Source organism: Theropithecus gelada, chromosome 12 (assembly GCF_003255815.1).
Source record: "Theropithecus gelada isolate Dixy chromosome 12, Tgel_1.0, whole genome shotgun sequence".
NCBI lineage: Eukaryota > Metazoa > Chordata > Mammalia > Primates > Cercopithecidae > Theropithecus > Theropithecus gelada.
This window is the reverse complement of record NC_037680.1, coordinates 50,744,366-50,766,632: the sequence shown is the minus strand read 5'-3', so window position 1 is coordinate 50,766,632 and position 22,267 is coordinate 50,744,366. Positions and strand designations below refer to the sequence as shown.

General features: G+C 39.0%; 1 protein-coding gene across 1 annotated transcript in view; it reads left to right on the top strand.

Moving 5' to 3' along the window:
• The first annotated feature begins 8 nt into the window (after positions 1–8).
• The window catches only part of CIR1 (corepressor interacting with RBPJ, 1), a 48,807-nt gene continuing 26,548 nt past the window's right edge, over positions 9–22,267 (top strand). The window contains exons 1-7 of the mRNA XM_025404263.1: positions 9–165; positions 7,991–8,085; positions 14,437–14,510; positions 15,400–15,410; positions 15,499–15,563; positions 15,963–16,011; positions 17,173–17,290. Of these exons, the coding sequence (XP_025260048.1) occupies positions 94–165; positions 7,991–8,085; positions 14,437–14,510; positions 15,400–15,410; positions 15,499–15,563; positions 15,963–16,011; positions 17,173–17,290 (484 nt within the window). The 5' untranslated portion in view covers positions 9–93. The remainder of the gene's footprint in view (positions 166–7,990; positions 8,086–14,436; positions 14,511–15,399; positions 15,411–15,498; positions 15,564–15,962; positions 16,012–17,172; positions 17,291–22,267) is intronic.

Below are 22,267 nucleotides of genomic sequence, written 5' to 3'. Positions count from 1 at the left end.
CCTGCCGCTGGAAAAGCAGTTCCGGTTAGGAGACTGAGTTTGTTTACGTTACTTACAGATCTAGGTGCTGCTTTCCCTAGCTCCAGTTCCAAGATGGGGAAATCCTTCGCCAACTTCATGTGTAAGAAAGACTTTCATCCTGCCTCCAAATCCAACATCAAAAAAGTGAGTAAAGAGACCTGGGGAGGGATCAGGCCCACGGAGACTGCCTTCCCTGAGGTGCTGGAAGTGAAAGTGGTGATGTCTCTGAGGTCCGTAGGACAGCCCCCGCTTCTCTAGGCCTAAAGCCCCGTAGTCTCGCCTTTCTCTGCTGAGCAGCTCGCTGACGCAGGGGATCCTCAGCGTTTATTCTGCAACAGCGAGGAAACCGGCGGCCTAGAGAATCTTTGTCGGCCGGAATGTAAATCCATAATATGTTTAGACTAATGTCAAAATTCCTCACTACTTCCCTCAGCTGATTCTGGTTTTTTGTCTTTTCGGATCCCAGGGATCACGGCTTCTGAACTCTGCTTTTCTGTACAAAGAAGTCTCCGCGTTTATTTAAGATAGATCTTTAAAAAATTTACCCAATAATCTAGTGTCTTTTTAATGACCTCGTTGCAGTTTAGTGTTTTACGTAATTACAGGTCTACCAGGTGTAATACCTTGGTGAATATCATAGTAATGAAAAGCAGAAGAGTGAATTAGAAAGAATCGGCTTTGGAGTCAAATCTGGATTCTAGTTATTCGAGCAGTCACTTTTAGCCTTAAGACCTTGCACAAAATATTTGTAATATTTGACCCTCAGTCTCCTAATCTGTAAATTAAGGGTGATTGGCTTAATTGTGAGGATTAAGTGAAATAGTGGAGATAAAGGATTTGAAACAACGTAGGCATCTATAACTGTTCGCTACAGAGAGGAGGTGCTCAATAAAATGTTGATTGTCGCTATATAGAAAGTTGTGAAAATAACTAAGCTTTTATTTGTTTTTAGAACGAGTTGAAGTGATGAGATATTGCTATATACTCTCACTTCTAGACCGGTGATTCTCAACTTTTTTTCACTGTTACCTTCCTAAGGAGCCTTATTAAACATTTTTTCTTAGTAACTCCCCCATGAAATTTTAATAACACAGATACACCTTGAAAGCTCTTTGGTAATCATCCAGCCCCATCTCCTTATTTTGTAAATGAGGAAACAAATTTGCCAAGAGTTACACAGCTAGTTAAATGTTGTACCAGAACTGGAATCTGGAACACCCGATTAACCTAGTGATTTTTTCCACCGCACCAGTTTGTGTTTGCGTGGTTGCAACTGTGGGAGGGAGAGATTTCTTGTATTTGGTTGGCTCAATAACTGTTGACACCAAACACAGACGTTTCCTTTCTGTGCATACTCAGGGGGTCAGCTATTACTAGTTTTACAAGAATGAAGAGATTAGATGGAATTCAGTTGCTTGCTTAGTTGCTGTTTATATTTAGAGACAAATATACCTGAGAAATCATAATTTTTTACTGGAACTTTTGACATTTAGCTTTATAAAAGTCATTGAATCAGCTTTCTTACAAGAAAAAAGAAATCCACGGAGAATAACTTTTGCAAATCCCCTATGAGAAATTCAGTAAAGCAGTTATAGGCTTAGAACCTACATTCTTCTCATCCGTGTAAAGTGTTATGTAAAATGTACCAAATACTGTTGGCCTTTGTGATCTGTTTTATACTTTTCCCAAGATAGAGGAGAAGAATGAAATGTTTTTGATTAGCAGACCTTTCTAGATAGTTAACACTTTATGGGGAGAGGGGGTAACCTCTAACATTCTTAATTAACTAAGGATAGAGGAACTATATTAAATGAAGATAAATAGAAAAATGTATTCGGGTAGGAGGAAACTTTTGGAGATGATGGATATGTTTATAGTCTGGATTGTGGTGATGGTTTCTCAGGGATATACTTGTCACCAAACTCAGGTTGTATACATTAAATATGTACAACTTTTTATATGTCATACTTCAGTAAAGTTTGTTTGTTTGTTTGTTTGTTTTTAAGAAATAGAAGTGGAAGAAACAAAGGAGTTTGATCAAAGAGTGCAAAAGAGTTCCACCATGAAAATTTTAAGGGCCAGGTATGGTGGCTCATACCTATAATCCCAACACTTTGAGAGGCCAGGAGTTCAAGACCAGCATGGGCAACAAAGTGAGACCCCATCTATATTTAAAAAGAAAGAAAGAAAATTCTAATTGTAAAATTAAGCATGTTGAGTTTATTAAAGTCCAGTAGGTTCTTTTTTTCCTTGTTCGTTTTCAGTTTCCCAAGCTTACAAAGAGTCTGGTAGGTTTTAAGGTCTCATTTGTTCACCAGAAATAAGAGTGAATGCTATACATCTGCTGGTCACTCTGTTATGTATTGTTATGCGCTGCCTCAGTCATTTATGTCACAGGATACACTGTTTTAGTTCAGCTGTTCTTTTTTTTTCTTGATACTGTTAATGAAGGAAGCAGTTAATTTACATTGTGGTCCAAGCTCCTTATTTGTCTTCTTGTGAACTGGCAAACACTTTACAAACTGGCTATTGACAATAGCACCACTGTAAACTCCTTTTTTTGTGAAAGTCTCTCTTCTCTTAGCTGTAATAACTACTCTCTTCTAGTTTTCCCGCTCTGTTAGTAGACTTCTTTTTCCATCAACTTCACTGGATCTTTATTTTTAGCCTGCTCCTAAAATATAAGTGTTCCCCAGAGTTTCATCCTTGGCCCACTTCTTGCTTACTTAGTATGCTTGCCCCAAGCAATCACATCCAACTAGCCCGTTTTAACTAGCCTGTTTACTCATGACTCAAATCTGCAGTCCCAGTTTTCTCTTCTTAACTTTGATGTGGCTCAAGACAGCTATCTAGACATTTGCGTCTTGATGTCCTATAGGCACCTCAAGCTCAACATATCTGAAATAAAAGTTTTTTTTACCCCAAATCTGCCCTTTTTATGCTTGCTATCTCATATGGGTAGAAATATAGATAGTAAAACAATCCTTCATCCTACTACCCAAACCAGAAGCTCAGGATTCATCCCTTTTCCCATCACTCCTTTATCTAGTCAATCACTGAATGCTATTGGTCTTACCTTCCAAATATCTCTTGAATCCGTCTTTCTGTCACTACTGCCTGTGTCTTAATTTAGACCTTCATCATCTTTCACCTATATTGTTGCATTTCCTAAGTGGTTCTACAGCCTCCAATCTTGAATCCTCTCAAATCCATTCACTACACAGCCATCAGAATAGTCATTTTTCATTTTAACAGCTCTGCTGAGATAAATTTACATATCATATAAACACACATGTAAAATGTACAATTTAGTGGTTTTTAAAATATATTCATGGAGTTAAGTAATCATTACCACAAACAATTTTAGAACTTTGTCATCACCCCAAAAAGAAACCCCTGCAGGGCACGGTGGCTCATGCCTGTAATCTCTGCACTTTGGGTGGCTGAGGTGGTTGGATCACCCGAGGTCAGGAATTCGAGACAGCCTGGCCATCATGGTGAAACCCTGTCTCTACTGAAAATACAAAAATTAGCTGGGCGTGGTGGCAGGCACTTGTAATCCCAGCTACTCGGGAGGCTGAGGTAGGAGAATCACATGAACCCGGGAGACAGAGGTTGCAGTGAGCCAAGATTGCGCTACTATACTCCAGCCTGGGTGACAGAGTGAGACACTGTCTCAAAAAATATAAAGAAACCCCCATACCTGTTAGTCACTCCCATTTCTCCTTAACTCTCCTCCCTCTCTGCAGCCCTAGGCAAGCACTAATCTACTTTCTGTTAGTGGATTTGCCTATTCTGGAAATTCATTTAAATGGAATCATGCAATCTGTGGTCTTCTGTGACTGGCTAATCTCACCATAATGTTTTTGAAGTTTATGCATGGGATGGCATGTATCAGCACTTTATTCCTTTTTATTGCTAAATAATATTCCATTGTATGGATGTAAGTTATTTTGATAGAATTGTCTTTTTTTAAAGCACAAATCTGATCTCTTTCAGCCCCTTAATAAAATGTTACAGGATTGAGTCCAAGTAATCTCACTCCATTTTTTTCTCCTTCTCTCCCCTACTATTCTCCCATTTTAGATTGATTGATTATTTGATTGGTTGATTGATTTTGAGATGGAGGCTCACTCTGTTGTCCAGGCTGGAGTGCAGTGACGCAGTCTCAGCTCACTGAAGCCTCCACCTCCCGGGCTCAGGTGATTCTCCTGCCTCAGCTTCCCAAGTAGCTGGGATTGCAAATACACACCACCATGCCTGGCTACTTTTTGTATTTTTAGTAGAGATGGGGTTTCACCATGTTGGCCAGGCTGGTCTCGAACTCCTGACTCAAGGTGATCTGCCCACCTCGGCCCAACCTCAGATTTTATACATTAGTAATATTGAACTACTTACATTCTATTTTACATCTTTGGGCCTTTGCCTGAGTCGTTCCCTCTGCCAGTAATATCTTGCCCTGTTTTTTTCCTTGGCAATGCCTTGATCCTTTTCAAAACCCTGCCAAATGTGTGTGAAATTACCTGTGTATTGAGTTCTTGCGGCAAAGTTTTAATAGCAAAATATTGGAAATTTCTTAAGTGCCCATTTATACAGTAGGAGGCTACTTAAATAAATTATAAATTATGGTTTAGTCCCACAATGGAAAAATATGCAACTTTACCACCCAAAAGAAGAAAGCATTTGTTCACTGATCTGTGTTAGTCTTGTATTAGTATTAGTCTGTTCTCATGCTGCTATAAAGAAATACCTGAGACTGGGTAATTTATAAGGAAAGAAATTTAATTGACTCATAGTTCTGCAGGGCTGGGGATGCCTCAGGAAACTTAAAATCATGGCAGAAGGGGGAAGCAAACACGTCTTTCTTCACATGGTGTCAGCAAGGAAAAATGCTGAGCAAAAGAGGAAAAGCTCCTTTTCTGATGGTTTTATCCATCAGATTTCGTGAGAACTCACTCACTATCACGAAAACACCATGGAGGTAACTGCCCCTATGATTCAGGTACCTCTCATTGGGTCCCTGCCACGATACGCGGGGATTATGGGAACTACAATTCAAGATGAGATTTGGGTGGGGACACAGCCAAACCGTATCATTCCACCCCAGCCCCTTCCAGATCTCATATCCTCACATTTCAAAACACAATCATGCCCTTCCAACAGTCCACCAAAGTCTTAACTCATTCCAGCATTAACTCAAAAGTCTAAGTCCAAAGTCTCATGTAAGACAAGGCAAGTCTCTTCCACCTATGAGCCTGTAAAATCAAAAGCAAGTTAGTGACTTCCTGGATACAACAGGAATACAGGCATTGGGTAAATACACTCATTCCCAATGGGACAATTTGGACAAAACAAAGGTGCTACAGGCCCCATGCCAGTCCAAAATCCAATAGGGCAGTCATTAAACCTTAAAGTTCCAAAAGTATCTCCTTTGACTTCATGTCTCATATCCAGGGTGCGCTGATGCAATAGCTAGGCTCCCACAGCCTTGGGCAGCTCTGCCCCTGTGGCTTTGCAGGGTATAGCCCCGCTCCTGGATGCTTTCATGGGCTGGTGTTGAGTGTCTGTGGCTTTTCCAGGTACATGGTGCAAGTTGGTGGATCTACTATACTGGGGTCTGGAGGACAGTGGCCCTCTTCTCACAGCTCCACTAGATAGTACCTCAGTAGGGACTCTGTGTGAGGGCTTCAACCCCACATTTCCCTTCCCCACTGCCCTAGTAGAGGTTCTCCATGAGGGTTCCACCCCTGCAGCAGACATCTGCCTATACACCCAGGTGTTTCCATTCATCTTCTGAAATCTAGGCAGAGGTTACCAAACCTCAATTCTTGCCTTCTGCGCACCTGCAGGTCCAGCATCACATGGAAACTGCCAAGGTTTGGGGCTTGCATTCTCTGAAGCAATGGCCATAGCTGGAGTGGCTGGAATGCAGGGCACAAGTCCAAAGGCTGTACACAGCAGGTGGGAGGCTGGACTCGGCCCAGGAAACCACTTTTTTCTTTCCCCTAGGCCTCCAGGCCTGTGATGGGAGGGGCTGCTGTGAAGGTCTCTGACATACCCTGGAGACATTTTCCCTTGTCTTGGTGATTAACATTCAGCTTCTCATTATTTATGCAAATTTCTGCAGCCGGCTTGAATTTCTCCCCAGAAAATAGGGTTTTCTTTTCTGTTGCATTGTCAGGCTGCAGAATTTCCAGAATTTTATGCTGTGCTTTCTCTTGAATGTTTTACTGCTTAGAAGTTTCTTCTACTGGATGCCATAAATCATCTCTCTCAAGTTCAAAGTTCCACAGATCTGTGGGGCAGGGGCAAAATGCCACCAGTTTCTTTGCATAGCAAGAGTGACTTTTACTCCACTTCTGTAAAGGTTTCCCATCTCCATCTGAGACCACCTCATCCTGGACTTCATTGTCTGTATCACTATCAGCATTTTGGTTAAAGCCATTCAACAAGTCCCTAGGAAGTTCCATACTTTCCCACATCTTCCTGTTTTCTGAGCCCTCCAATTCTCTAGGAAATTCCAAAGTTTCCCACATTTTCCTGTTCCAACCTCTACCTGTTACCCAATTCTAAAGTCGCTTCCATATTTTCAGGTATCCTTTTAGCAGCACTCCACTCTACTATACCAATTTACTATATTAGTCTATTCTCACCGCTGCTATGAAGAAATAACCAAGACTGAGTAATTTATAAAGGAAAGAGGTTTAATTGACTCATGGTTCTGCAGGGCTGGGGAGGCCTCAGGAAACTTACATTCATGGCAGAAGGGGAAGCAAACATGTCCGTCTTCACATGGTAGCAGTGAGGAGAAGTGCTAAGCAAGAGGAAAAACCCCTTATAAAACCATCAGATCTCGTGAGAACTCACTCACTATCATGAGAGCAGCATGGAGTGTAACCACCCCCATTATTCAATTACATCCCACTGGGTCCCTCCCATGACGCATGGGGATTATGGGAACTATGATTCAAGATGAGATTTGGGTGGTGACACAGCCAAACAATATCAGATCTCCATGGTATATAATTTTATTTCATACATATTTTGTGTGCGTGTGTGTGTTTGCGTAAAGTATGTTACCATTTATATAAGAAGAATGTTGTATATGTTCTTTTGCATATACATATATTAGAACATCTCGGAAGGATATGTAAGAAATGTATAACATTAACTACCTATGAATATAGTTAACGTAATTTAAACTATAAATACAGCTGTTAAAAACCAAAATTTGCCCAGTCCACTGTGACTTTCGCCTGTAATTCCAGCACTTGGGGAGGCTGAGGCAGGCAGATTGCCTGACGTCAGGAGTTCAAGACCAGCCTGGCCAACATAGCGAAACCCCTTCTCTATTAAAAATACAAAAAAATTAGTTTTGTGTGGTGGTGGGCTCCTGTAATCCCAGCTACCTCTGAGGCTGAGGCAGGAAAATCACTTGAACCTGGGAAGCGGAGGTTGCAGTTAGCCGAGATTGTGCCATTGCACTCCAGCCTGGGTGATAGCCAGACTCCATCTCAAAAATAAAAAGAACTCGTATCAAGGCACTTCCAGTTTTTCAGGTGTTAATTTGTAATGATGTGATTACGGCCCAATTGGATTATGTTATAAACTTTCAGCCAAGCTTATCCAGCTCTTAGGCCTGTGGGTGGCATGTGGCCCAGGACAGCTTTGAATGCCGCCCAACACAAATTTGTAAACTTTCTTAAAACATTATGAGATTTTTTTGCCCTCTTTTTTTTTTTTTTTTTTTTTTTTAGCTCATTGGCTATCATTAGTGTATTTTGTGTGGCCCAAGACAGTTCTTCTTCCACTGTGTATTGGTGTGTTTTCTGTGGCCCAGGGAAGCCAAAAGATTGGGCACTCCTGCTTTAAGCAATTGCATTTTATATTTTATTATACAAGAAAAGCAAACTTTGTTTAACAATTTAAATCCAACAATTTAATTTGCATTTTTACCTCACTAATCTAGGTATGGATGGCAGAACAGAAAATATCATATGATAAGAAGAAACAAGAAGAATTGATGCAGCAATATCTTAAAGAACAAGAATCATATGATAATAGGTAAGAAATTCAGTTATGCCAATATATCTAGAATTATCAATTTCATGGGAATAATTTCCTACTGAATGATATATTAAGTCAGCTTTTTGGGATCGAATACCCAACTATAGGATTCTTTTCTTTCCCTGAGAGCTATCTCTTTTACTCTCATACCTGTAGATGGCCACTTTTTCTGGCTTTACCCATAATTCATGTAAAATATAGATTCATGTGACTCATATACAGTCTTTGAGCAAGTCTCAAATTAGGCAAAGCTTAGAAGAACAATCATGTCTACACTTGAACTGCTGAGACCTCTTACAAACTTATTTCTTTAACACGCTCAAATGAAAAGATACGCAGGACACTTTCAAGAGGAAAAGTAAAGTGACTTTATTTGACATGCCTGTCATTGTTCTGTTAAAAGCTGTATCGTGGCTAGGGTTCTTAATTGGTGTCTTCCAACATGATACCTGCCTTTAGCTATTGTGTTGTATATGCAGATTTAACACTGAAACTGGTTTCTCTTGGTTAATCAAGCAACTGAATAGTGGTGTTTTGGTAAATTGTCCATGAAGTTCAGTTTTCAATCAAAATATGGAATTTAGCAAAGTAATACTAAACTATTAATACTTTTTAAAATATAATATATTGAGAGGAAAGTTAAAGAAATAAAAGTTAAATAGCTTTCTCGCTAATTTTATTTAATCTTATTAACTTTTATTGAGTACCTACTCCATGCATGGCAATAAGTGGTATTATAGGTACCTATAAAAGTGTGTGAAGTGTAGTTTCTCTCTACCCTTAAGAAACCCTAGTAAGAGATACATACATATAGTTCAAGGCCAAATGTAATAACTGATATATTAAAAGCATACACTGCTTTTGAAAATACAGCATGTTAGTATAGGAAAGAATAATTCCATTTAGGATAACGGAAGACTTTATGGACGAGGTGACATTTAAGCTGAAATCTGAAGAATGATAAGGATTTAGATAGGTGGTTCTCAACTGAGCATCATTTTTTGCACACACCCCTCACCCCCCCAACCCTGCCCAGGGAACATGTGGCAATGTTTGGAGACATTGTTTTGATAATGTTTTGATTGTCACAACTGTGGACTGGGCTGCTATCAACATCTAGTGGGTGAAGACTATGGATGCCGCAAAACAGCTTACAAAGCATAGGACAGCTCCACACAACAAAGAACTATCTAGTCCAAAATGTCAATAGCATCACTGTTTAAAAACCCTAATTTAGTTGGGCGCAGTGGCTCATGCCTATAATCCCAGCACTTTGGGAGGTCAAGGCGGGCAGATGACCTGAGTTCGGGAGTTCGATACGAACCTGACCAACATGGAGAAACGCCATTTCTACTAAGAAATACAAAATTAGCCAAGCGTGGTAGCGCATGCCTGTAATCCCAGCTACTCGGGAGGCTGAGGCAGGAGAATCGCTTGAACCTGGGAGGCAGAAGTTGCGGTGAGCCAAGATCACGCCATTGCACTCCAGCCTGGGCAACAAGAGCGAAACTCCGTCTCAAATAAATAAACAAATATATAACAAACAAATAAATAATATAAAAACCTAATTTTTATATTATTAATAGTAGAAACATATTGGAAAATGGAGAGGGTGTTCAGGAAACAATTGTTGAGTTAGAGGGATAAAAACAGACTGGAGGTAGAAAACTAGATTTGAAACAGATCACAGTATTCATGTTTATTCTTTATCTTTAAAAAAAGTTACTATTTTCCCTTTTAATTAATATTTGAAGCCCTGCAAATACCCTGTTTCTCCTTGGACTTTTGCCTAATTTTGGTATTCATCAGTAGATCTTGCCTGCATCAATTATTTATTTCTGTGATGTTCTAATGGTTACTTTCTATTTCTGTCATTCCTTCTACATTTATTAATTTGAATTCCTCTGTAAGGAAGAATTTCCCTTATCTAGTTGTTTATTTTCTATCAATATGGACTCATGGCTGTTTATTTAATTCTTTGGATTATAATATAATACTATTGTTACTTATTTTCTTGCTCCAGTTGTTTCAGTTTGGGCCATTGAGAGCTTCGTTAGGTTGGCTCTTATATCCATTTAACATGCACCAACCCTGTTTTGTTTTGTTTTTTTTTAATGCTGCTTCTGGTCCCATGAGATGGTCAGACTTGTCTTTTATTTTCCCTGATGCAACACTGGAATCAACCAGTTTTCCAAGGCACCCAGGTTCCTTTCATTGGTGAATGATATTTAGAAACCAGGATCTGAGCACTAAGTGTGTTCATTGCCACTAAGATGTTATTACTTCTAGGTTTGGTCATTTGAGTGCAAATGTATGAGTAATTGGTCATTTGCCAGTAGGTCCCTATAATATCACTTATTACCATGCGTGGAGTAGGTACTCAATATTTCTTCGTCTTTCAAAAGTGCTGTTTTTGATAGCCAATTTCATTCTTCAGTAATCTGTGGTTTCTCTTTTAAGTTTTTACTGTCCTAGAGATTTCTTAATGTTTATTATATCAATCGCTTTAGTCACTTTATACTTTTTTCTTAAATGAAAAAAAATTTTTTTGAGAGGAAGGTCTCGCTCTGTTGCCCAGGCTGGAGTGCGGTGGTGCAATTATATCTCACTGCAGCCTCAAACTTCTGGGCTCAAGCGATCCTCTTGCTTCAGCCTCCTGAGTAGCTGGAACTACAGGCATACACCACCACACCTGGCTAATTTTTTATTTTTTGTAGAGACAGGGTCTCACTCACTGTGTTACTCAGTCTGATCTTGAACTTCTGTACTCAAGCAATCCTCCTGTCTTGGCCTCCCAAAGTGCTGGGATTACAGGCATGAGCCACCACGCCCAGCTGAAAATCACATTTATTATTCTGTCTAGGTAAATACGAAGATTTATGGGATGTCCAAAAAACTATGTAAGTTTTTAGTTGAGGTTAAAACAAAAATACCAATATTATACCCATACCTTTTACTTTATATACTTGTTGAATTTTGCATAATGTGGGAAACAATCTTTTAGTTTGGGTTTTATTATTATTTTTGTTTCAATATAAATGAATTGGGCTGGGCACGATGGCTCATGCCTATAATCCCAACACTTTGGGGCAGGATTGCTTGAGTCCAGGAGTTTGAGACCAGCCTGGGCAACATAGTGAGACTTTGTCTCTAAAAAACAAAAAGAAACAAGGAAAGAAAGAGAGAGAAATAAATTTAAAAATACACATATAAATGAAATGGTTTGTCTGTGGGTTTTTTTGTAAAATACGTATTTTATAAAATTTACCATTTTAAGTGTGCAATTCAGTGTACCCTTAAATTCAGTGTGGTGAACTATCATCATTTCCAAAACTTCTTCACTATCTCCAACAGAAACTTTGTAACCATTAAACCATTAAAGAATAATTCCCTATTCCCCTTGGCCCCACAGCCCCGGGCAACCACCATTCTACTTTCTTTGTCTATGAATTTGCCTATTCTAAATACCTCATATGAATGGAATCATATATTTTTGTTCCTTTGTGTCTGGCTTGTTTCACTTAGCATAATGTGTCCAGGGTTCATATATATTGTAATATGTATCAGCAATGTATTCCTTTTTATGGCTGAATAATTCTCCTTTGTATGTACATACCACATTTTGTTTATCCATCTGTTTGAGTCTTGGGTTACTTCCATCTTTTGGCTATTGTGAATAATGCTGCTATAAATTTGGCATAGAAATAGCTGGTCAAGTCCTTGTTTTTAGTTCCTTTGGATATATACCTAGGAGTGTAATTGCTGGATCGCATGGTAGGTTTATATTTAGCGTTTTGAGGAACCACGAAACTGGTTGTCACAGTGACTGCACCATTTTACATTTCCTATTAGTAATGGACTTGGATTTCAGTTTCTCTATATCCTCTCTAGCATTTGTTATTTTCCCTTTTTTTTCCAGAAGATAGCCATCCAGTAGGTGCAAGGTGATATCTCATTGTGATTTTGATTTGCATTTCCCTAATAACGAGTGATACTGAGCTTGGCTTTCAGTGTATTTGATTTTGATTTTATTGATTTATTTATTTATTTATTTTGAGATGGAGTCTCACTCTATCGCCCAGCCTGGAGTGCAGTGGCGTGATCTTGGCTCACTCCAACCTCTGCCCCCGAGGTTCAAGCGATTCTCCTGCTTCAGCCTCCCGAGTAGCTGGGACTACAGGCACCTGCCACCACGCCCAGCTAATTTTTGTATTTTTAGTAGAGACATAGTTTCACTATGTTGGCCAAGCTGGTCTCGAACTCCTGACCTCAAGATCCACCTGCCTCAGCCTCCCAAAGTGCTGGCATAACAGACGTGAGCCACTGCGCCGGGCTAATTTTGATATTTTTAATTATGTGAATTTAAGATATAACTTATACACCTGTTCAAAGTATTTGTTGTTTTTAAGTATATTTAGACTTTTGGAGCCATCACTGTAATCTAATTTCAGAACATTTACATTATCCAAAAAAGAAATCTTCTATCTATTAGCAGTCACTTCTCATTCCCCTGCCTTGTCCCCCTTTTACCTCTCAGTGCTGAGCAGCCACTAATTTCCTTGCTGTCTCTATAGATTTGCCTATTCTGGACATGTCCTATAAATTAGATCATATGTCATGTGGTCTTTTGTGACTGGCTTCTTTCACATAGCGTAATGCTTTTGGTTTTTTTTTTGGGTTTTTTTTGGTTTTTTTTTTTTTGAGACGGAGTCTCGCTCTGTCACCCAGGCTGGAGTGCAGTGGCCAGATCTCAGCTCACTGCAAGCTCCGCCTCCCGGGTTCACGCCATTCTCCTGCCTCAGCCTCCCGAGTAGCTGGGACTACAGGCGCCCGTCACCTCGCCCGGCTAAGTTTTTTTTTGTATTTTTAGTAGAGACGGGGTTTCACTGTGTTAGCCAGGATGGTCTCGATCTCCTGACCTCGTGATCCGCCCGTCTCGGCCTCCCAAAGTGCTGGGATTACAGGCTTGAGCCACCGCGCCCGGCCTAGCGTAATGCTTTTGAAGTTGACCCGTGGTATTGCATATATCAGTATTTCAATCCCTTTTATTGCTGAATATCGCTCTGTCTGTATCTACATCTATTGGATGTAGATCCCTGTGGCCTTTTGCTTCTTTTTTACAGGTCTTTATAGAATCCAGTGGATATAAGGAGAGGAATTATAATCATGTCATATATCCTTTGTGATTGTCTTTTCCAAATATAAGGAAAAATTATGTTCACTCTTTAGCCTCCTTCTTTATTATTTTTACTTGGATCTTATGAATTAAAACTTTGACTCAACCAGTCATTCCATTCATTACAGAGCTTTTTGTTCTAAAAAACCTAGCGTATCTTTTTTTAAACAGAGCTCAAACAGGGAACTTTCAGTGTTAAAACAGAACTATAAATAATGTGATTTTTGTCATGCACCAGACACTGAGTCCATCATATTAATTGGCATGTGTAGACTTTTTTGCTGCTGCTGTTGTTTTTGAGACAGAGCCTGGCTCTGTCACCCAGGCTGGAATGCAGTGGCACGATCTCGGCTCACTGCAACTTCTGCCTCCCAGGTTCAAGTGATTCTCCTGCCTCAGCCTCCCGAGTAGCTGGGATTACAGGTACACACCACTACGCCTGGCTATTTTTTGTATTTTTGGTAGAGATGGGGTTTCTCCATGTTGACCAGGCTGGTCTCAAAGTCCTGACCTCAGGTGATCCACTTGCTTCGGCCTCCCAATGTGCTGGGATTACAAGTGTGAGCACTGTGCCCAGCCATAGACTTTCTTTAAATTATTCTTTTTTCACTGGCCTCATGAAAGAATTTTATTTTCTCATTTACTGTGACTCTTACAAGCCCTAGTTGGATTTGACTTCCTAAAGAAATCCCTGAGAGACTCATTTTTTCCAAAACTGATCCCTTTGCCTTTTCTTTTTTTGTTGGGAAAAAACAAAACAATTTGATCCCTTACAATTAAGAAAAGGTGTTGGCATTCTTTAACTTAATTGTAAATTTGTGATGGCATATGGGATTTCAAAGTTGTCATAATTCCCACAGCATTTCAGGGTTTGAGAAAATCCTGTAATCAAAATAACCATATTATTTTTCCTCTTTTTTGTTAAGATGGCTAGGGTCTCTCAGGTAGTAAGAAAGTCTCAGAGCTTATAACCAGTTACTAAAGAGGCAGCACTGTTTAATTTCCATTTGGATGTAATCTAGTTAGTGGAGTAAAGTTTTTGAATTCTGTTTCTAACAAAAATATTTCATCCTAATTCCCTTAGGTTTTTTGGTGGGGAGTGGATTATTCTATAATTTTTTTTTTTTTTTTTGTCCTACATAAAATCGTTAACTTTGTCTTGTTTCACTTAGATTGCTTATGGGAGATGAACGTGTAAAGAATGGCCTTAATTTCATGTATGAAGCCCCACCAGGAGCTAAAAAAGGTACTTATCTCCTTCCTTTTCTTTTTCTTTTTCTTTCTTTTTTTTTTTTTTTTTGAGATGGAGTCTTGCCCTGTCATCTAGGCTGGAGTGCAGGGGCGCCATCTCGGCACACTACAACCTCCACCTTCTGGGTTCAAGCAGTTCTCCTGCCTCAGTCTCCCGGGTAGCTGGGATTACAAGAGCATGCCACCACGCCCAGCTAATTTTTGTGTCTTTAGTGGAGACAGAGTTTCACCATGTTGGCCAGGCTGGTGTTGAACTCCTGACCTCCTGATCCACCCGCCTCAGCCTCCCAAAGTGCTGGGATTATAAGTGTGAACCACCTCACCTGGCCTCCTTCCTTTTCTTTTAAGTCTTGGATGTGTTTGCAGCTAAAGATTGAAAAGTACTATGACAGATATTTTTTTAAAGTTGCTGTCCATCTTTTAAAATTGCTATTATCCTGTGAAGATAATAAAAACTATAATCATACAACAGAATAAATACTAAAAAATATCTTTCTAATCTGGTAATATTTCATAATGTGCCCTTGAGGAGGAAAAAATCCTTTATGTCCAAAGTACACTTATTCTTTCATAATTTGTATATGTATCTTTAGTCCTTCTTACTAAATATTTAATGCATTTGTAAATAAAAAACATAATATTCACTGTCAATGAACAGTAAAAAGTTTAATAACTGTGAATTAACATGCTTATTAATTTTAATTTTGTATTTTATCCTGCAGTGGTCTGAATTTTTATCTTGTGAAAGAAGAAAAAAAGTCAAACCAATGAATTCTTATAAGTGACAATTAAATAACATGATATAGTGAATACAGTAGATTTTTATATTGATGTTTTTAACTTGTCTTACCTTTTTTCTTCCATATTTTTGATATGCAATCAAGAAAACAAAGAGGTAAAGGACTATTTTCTGTGTCTGAATTTACTTGCAATTGATTGTGTTATATGGAAAAATTAAAAGAATTTTCGATGAATGTTTTTAGAAAGAAGAAACAGAAGGAGAGACCGAATACAAATTTGAATGGCAGAAAGGAGCCCCACGAGAAAAGTAAGGACTGGTTTACTTTTAAGACAAGATATGTATCATTAAGTTTACATTTACTGATATCCCATTTTATGTTGCTTTTTCAGTCATTAGAGGAGGCAACTGATGTGAAAAGTTATTTTTAATGATTTTAATTAGCTGTCTTATTCAACTAATCTGCTTGATCATAGTCTTTTGTTTTGTATACTTTTTCATTTTTTTAAAATCACAGATTATCAGACTGGACACATAATAACTAAATGGTGTTTGGAAATACTAGATAGATTTTATAGTTCTATATTCTTACTGAAGTAATATATTTCATAATGTTCTTAGAAGTGTAAAACTATTTTTCTGATTAACTGCTGTTTAATTTTTAAATTATTCTTAATTTTGTGTTTGTACATTTCCTCTATTTAATAGATATGCGAAAGATGACATGAACATCAGAGATCAGCCCTTTGGTATTCAGGCAAGTAACACATATTTTACTCTGTAAGAATAATTTTTATTTAATAAATATATTTTTATATTGTTGTCTGAAAGGTGTTTAAGCTGAAAAGGGGCACTACAGTTTTGATTTGTATGAGATAATATAAGGAATAGAGGAGAAAACATAAAATGTAATAGGCTGATAAAAGACAGGAATCAGGCTGGGTGCGGTGGTTTATGCCTGTAATTTCAGCGCTTTGGGGGGCCGAGGTGGCGGATCATGAGATCAGGAGTTCGAGACCAGCCAGGCTGACATAGTGAAACCCTGTCTCTACTAAAAGTACAAAAAATTAGCCTGGCGTGGTGGCGGGTGCCTGTAATCCCAGCTACTCGGGAGTCTGAGGCAGGAGAATCACTGGAACCCGGGAGGTGGAGGTTGCAGTGAGCCGTGACTGCGCCACTGCACTCCAGCCTGGGCAATAGAGTGAGACTCCATCTCAAAAAAAAAAAAAAAAAAAAGACAGGAATCAAACTTTTATAGTGAGAGCTATAATGATATTGGTCTCTGTAGTTTTCAAAAAATTTGGAGAATCAGCTCAATGTCAAGAAAAGATTTAAATCTATTATTGGTTTAGAATCAGGACAGACTATCATCAGAGGGCAAATCCTTGTTGTAAAGAAAGTTTTATTGAAACACTGCTTTGCCTATTCATTTACTTATTGGCTATGGCTGCTTTCCCACTACAGAAGCAGAGTTGAGTAGTTAGAATAGACAACATCTGTCCCAAAAAGCCTATAATAATATTTACTACATTTGGACCTTTACAGAAAATGTTTACTAGCTCCGGGTTTCGAAATTTGAAACTTTAAAGGTTAACTTACTAAAATGAGAGAATTTAAGCTTAATTTCTTCACATAATGACATAATTCTTTTTGGTATTTTACCATTTCTTTTTGGATGACATTATATTGCCACCAAGTGAAAGGTAAAAAGAAATGAGATTCAGCTTAGTTTCTAGGCAAAATTTATAGTGAAATATTTTAGTCTTTGTATTCAATTACCAAACATAGTTTGGAGTCTTTTTCCCTGGAGATCTTTTAAAAATGTAATTTAGCTTAAATTCTATCAGGGAATAGGAATTTGAACATTGGTTAGATTCTTACTTTTTCAGTAACCAAAATCACGTTCATTATTTCTCAGGTTCGAAATGTGAGGTGCATTAAATGTCACAAATGGGGTCATGTCAACACAGATCGAGAATGTCCTTTGTTTGGTCTTTCTGGAATCAATGCAAGTTCGGTTCCTACTGATGGCTCAGGTAGGCACTAGACATGATTTGTTTCGGGAGAGGACAAACAAGGAAAGATAAAACAACATTTTTCTTTGCTCTTTCTGGGTATTGTTTTATTTGGGTTTGTGTGTGTGGTTTTTATTTTTGTTTGTTTGTTTGTTTTTGACTAAGACCATTCCCAAAATATGATTAATGGGAAAATCTGATCATATATGTTGAATTGAAATGCTGTGTAATAGGATTAAGTTAAAATTTTCCAGCCCAAGGCCCTATGAACTAAGTCTTAAAGTAAAATACATTAAACATAGTTTATCAGACTAGTAGCCTAAAAATGGAAGGAAAAAATGGTTATTTCTCATATTCATATTCTCCTGAATTATAAAAATAGACTGTACTGAAAGCCTCAGAAGCCATCTCTTTTTAGTACAGAGGTAAAAACAAAGCTGAGTATGTTAAAATTGTTTTTTACTTAAAGTTACTTACTGTCCTGCATATTACCGTCTATTGCAGAAAAATGGGTCTAATTTGGTTTAGATCATTTTGGTTCTTTTTCTAAAGAGATACTAAACTGAGAAGTTTTAACTTAAATTTATCAGTGCTTTGTTAGTATATTACTGAAACAGGCACAATAATCCAACTCCAGCTTGTAATAGATCATAATAGAGATAATCTGTTTAATCCTGTAACCTTAAGCAAGGCCTTTCACTTTTATGAACTTCAGCTCCTTATTTTAAAATAAGGATGATAGTATAACTTGGAGATTTTCTGCATTTTTAAAGCAGCTAGAGAACTCTTTTTTTTTCTTTTAAGAAATCTGACATGAGACCTCAGTATACAGAACATATAAAAGCGGGGCTGCTCTATTGAAGCAGATGCTCTGGGCATGAAGCCCTGAAGCCCTGAAGCCCTGTCCTCTCAGGCCACCAAGGCCTGTGATGCACCTCCTTAGACTCCCTTTGGCTTTCACTGCTGCCTCAGTCTGACCCCAGGGTTTACCCTCAATCAACACACGATCTTCAGCCTCTATTCGATAGCTAGAGATTCTTCAGCAAGCTGATTCAGGCTATAGGATTCAAAGTGCCAGTTTTCCTATTAGGAGTTTAGGAATTTGATGAATGATAAGCTTGGTTTTTTTGTTTGTTTGTTTTTTGAGACCAAGTCTGGCTCTGTTGCCCAGACTGGAGTGCAGTGGCACAATCTCGGCTCACTGCAACCTTCAGCTCCCGGGCTCAAGCTCTCTTCCCACCTCAGCCCCCCGAGTAGCTAGCTGAGACTGCCAACACACACCACCATGCCTGGCTAGTTTTTGTATTTTTTAATAGAGATAGGGTTTTGCCATGTTGCCTACGCTGGTCTCCAGCTCCTGCCTCAGCCTCCCAAAGTACTGGGATTACAGACATGAGCCACTATGCCTGGCCAGTAACCACCTTTTAAGTAGAAGGAAACTGCGCAGTTTAAGTAAAAGGAAATTATTCACTCAGTATTAATTAGGTGAGACAATACTGATAGGGACTTAGGTCTGGCAATCTCTGACAAAAGAACATCCCACTGATACCACAGTACAGGTACCCTTAAAAACTTACCTACCTAATGCGTCCTCCTCCCTTGCCCCCAGCTAACTAGTAGAAGAAGGGAGAAAGGCCTCAAAGGAAATAAAGCCCCAAAGGAAATGAAGTGTATGTTATATACCCGTTGGCTCAAATATTTCTGACCACTTCTTTTTTAGTCACAGGGATTTGTTGTTACATCGAAGTACAGCCTGTTTTCTGGAAGGGGTTGCATCTTATCTTTTCTTTCACTCGAACCTTATAGTGCCCCTGCAACTGCATGACTCATGGTTGACTTGAGACAGGCAGAAGTAGTAGTTGTCTTTATGCCTCAGCCTTGTCTAACTCTGATCCTGAGTGGCATAGACTCCAGACTTAGTGCTTTCTTTTAATAATCAATAGACTTGATTTCTCTTGAGTCTATATTAGAAAGTCTGCTAACAATCAGAACTTGTGCTAACTGAATAGTTAACCTGTTTTTAAGAGTGTTGAAAACACGAAAACCTCAAAAAAACATGCCCACAATTATGTGAATTCAGATATAACAAAGCTGGTTATTGGCTCTTCTCCAGCCCTCCATTTCTTTCTTTTTTTTTTTTTTTTCTGAGACAGAGTCTTGCTTTGCCACCCAGGCTGGAGTACAGTGGTGCGATCTCGGCTCACTGCAAGCTCCTCCTCCCGGGTTCATGCCATTCTCCTGCCTCAGCCTCCCGAGTAGCTGGGACTACAGGTGTCCACCACCACGCCTGGCTAATTTTTTGTATTTTTAGTAGAGACAGGGTTTCACTGTGTTAGCCAGGACGGTCTCGAACTCCTGCTCATGATCTGCCTGCTTCGGCCTCCCAAAGTGCTAGGATTACAGGTGCGAGTCACCGCGCCCGGCCCTCCAGCCCTCCATTTCTATTCATTAACCTTATAATAACTCAGTCACTCAATCTATACAATTAACATTTTTGGAACCCTCTTATGGTGGGGTTTTACTGTGGTACTATTCCTTAGTAAAATGAACTTTTTCAGGATCAAATTAATGAAGTAGAAAAAGTGCTCAAGTATTTGGTTCCTATCAAGTTTTTAACATTTATGTAACCAGGCTTAAGAAGTCTTTCTCTATCTAAATGAATTGAGCACCTGGGTGGGAGAAGATGAGAAGCATTACCTTTGTGGAAACAGTATGGTTTCTCTGCATGAAGCTGATACCCCTAATATAGAAAATGTTCTTTCAGGGCTGGGCATGGTGGCTCATGCCTGTAATCCCAGCATGTTGAAAGGCCAAGGCAGGAGGATCGCTTGAGCTCAGGAGTTTGAGACCAGCCTGGGCAACATGATGAAACCCATCTCTACAAAAAATTCAAAAAAATTTAGCTGGGCTTGGTGGTCTGCACCTGTAGTCCCAGCTACTCGAGAGGCCAAGGCAGGAGGATCATTTGAGCCCAGAAGGTTGAGGCTACAGTGAGCCAGGTTTGCACCACGGTGCTCCAGCCCAGGTGACAAAGCAAGACTCTGTCTCAAAAACAAAAATGTTCTTTCAAGTCAATATGAAAAAGATGAACACACAAACATGAAGGAGCAAAGGACATAAAGATAGTTTACAAAAGGAGGAATTCAGATGACCATTAAACATATGAAAATATTTTCAACAACATTAATAACCAAGGAAATGAAAACAAAAACAATTTGTTACCTTTTTGCCTGTCAAACCTTGGTAAAGATTTTAAAAGGTATGCATCCAGTATTTTCACAAGTGTGGTAAAATGAACATTTTATTTTGTGTTTTGTTTTTCTTTGGGACAGGGTGTCATCCTGTTGCCCAGACTGGAGGGCAGTGATACGGGTCTCAACTCACTGCAACCTCTGCTTCCCAGGCTCAAACAATCCCCTCACCTCAGCCTCCTAAGTAGCTGGGACTACAGACGTAAGCCACCATGCCCAGCTAATTTTTGTTTTTTTTTTGTAGAGATGGGGTTTCATCATGTTGCCCAGGCTGGTCTTGAACTCCTGAGCTCAAATGATCATCCCACCTCAGCCTCCCAAAGTGCTGGGATTACAGGTGTGAGACATCGCACCCAACCAAAATGAACATTTTAACCCTCTCTTGATAAATTAGAGCAACCTTTCTGGAAAGGTTATATATTTGCTGATATATATCGAAAGCCTGAAAAACATGCATAGCTTTTTACCTAGAAATTTGCTTTCCAGTAATTTATAATAAAAATGTGATAAGGTAGATTTTCAGAGATTTATAGTAGTGAAAGATTGGCAGCAACCCTAAATGTTCATCAGTGGTTGGTAAAATAAACATGTTTATTCAATCATCATTTATGGAGCACTTTTTCTGTGCCAGACCTTGTTCTAGGCTCTAGGAACACAATACCAAAACCTTTCATTATATTGGGAATGACACACAGTAAACTAATAAATAAGAAAATATCAGGTATTTATAAGTTCTGTGATGAATGTTTAATTGGATACTGTGATAAGAACTAAATGGGGAATTACTTTAGATTAAGTGGTCAGGAAGGGCTCCTCTAAGGAAGCAACGTTAAGCTGAGACCTAAATGACAGGAAGGATGCTGGCATGGCATGCAAGACATGGGAAAAGAGCATTGAGTATCTTAGGCAAAAGGAATAACCTTTCATATAGAGAAAACCATCAGTTCTGAGAAGCCATGTACTTAGTGGTTAAGCACACAGACTGAGGAGCTGTGGAGCTACACAGATGCCTCATTTGCAGCCAGGTTTACAGCCAGGCATCTATGTAGCTCCGTACATAGCTAAGTGTTTGCTACTTAGTATCTGTGTAACTTTAGGCAAGCTGCTTAACATCTCTCTGCCTGCATTTGCTTAATTCTTAGAACTGAAGTTTTTTGCTTACTTTGTGAAATAATTATATTTGCCAACTCTGTATTTGACATCTTACACATCAGCCAGTAAGTTTTATTTTTTGAACTCAAGCTCTCATAGAAGATACAGGCTCAACCCCTGATTTACAGTCTAATCAGACACATCAAATTAACATAGAGTAATCCCAGTTTACAACCTAGTCAGGAAAACAAAGTATGGTATTATGTAAGGCTCTATTTAATAGAGAGTAACTGAATGTTAAATTACGTAGCTAATAGAGGAGGTGGGACTAAAATGAGCTTTGAAGAATTAAAACTTAGGTAGAAAGAAAGGTTGACCAAAGAAGAAAGATTAGAAGAAAAACATAAGCACAGAAGATTTTAACTTGGATGACTTTAAATGATAGCAGCAGACTTAAATGGCTCTCAAAAAGCTGGCCGAAAGGGTTTTGCCACTGATGCTGTAGCCAGTGTTTACTCAAACTTACATAATGGAAAGGTTCACTTAAGTATTTTGTGTAAATGTTGGTTCCCAAGCCCCTGTTGCAGAAGGGCTGTTGAAGAAGAGTCCTGAGAGGAGGGAGAAGTCTGAGCATCTTACTCTCCAAGATGGCGTT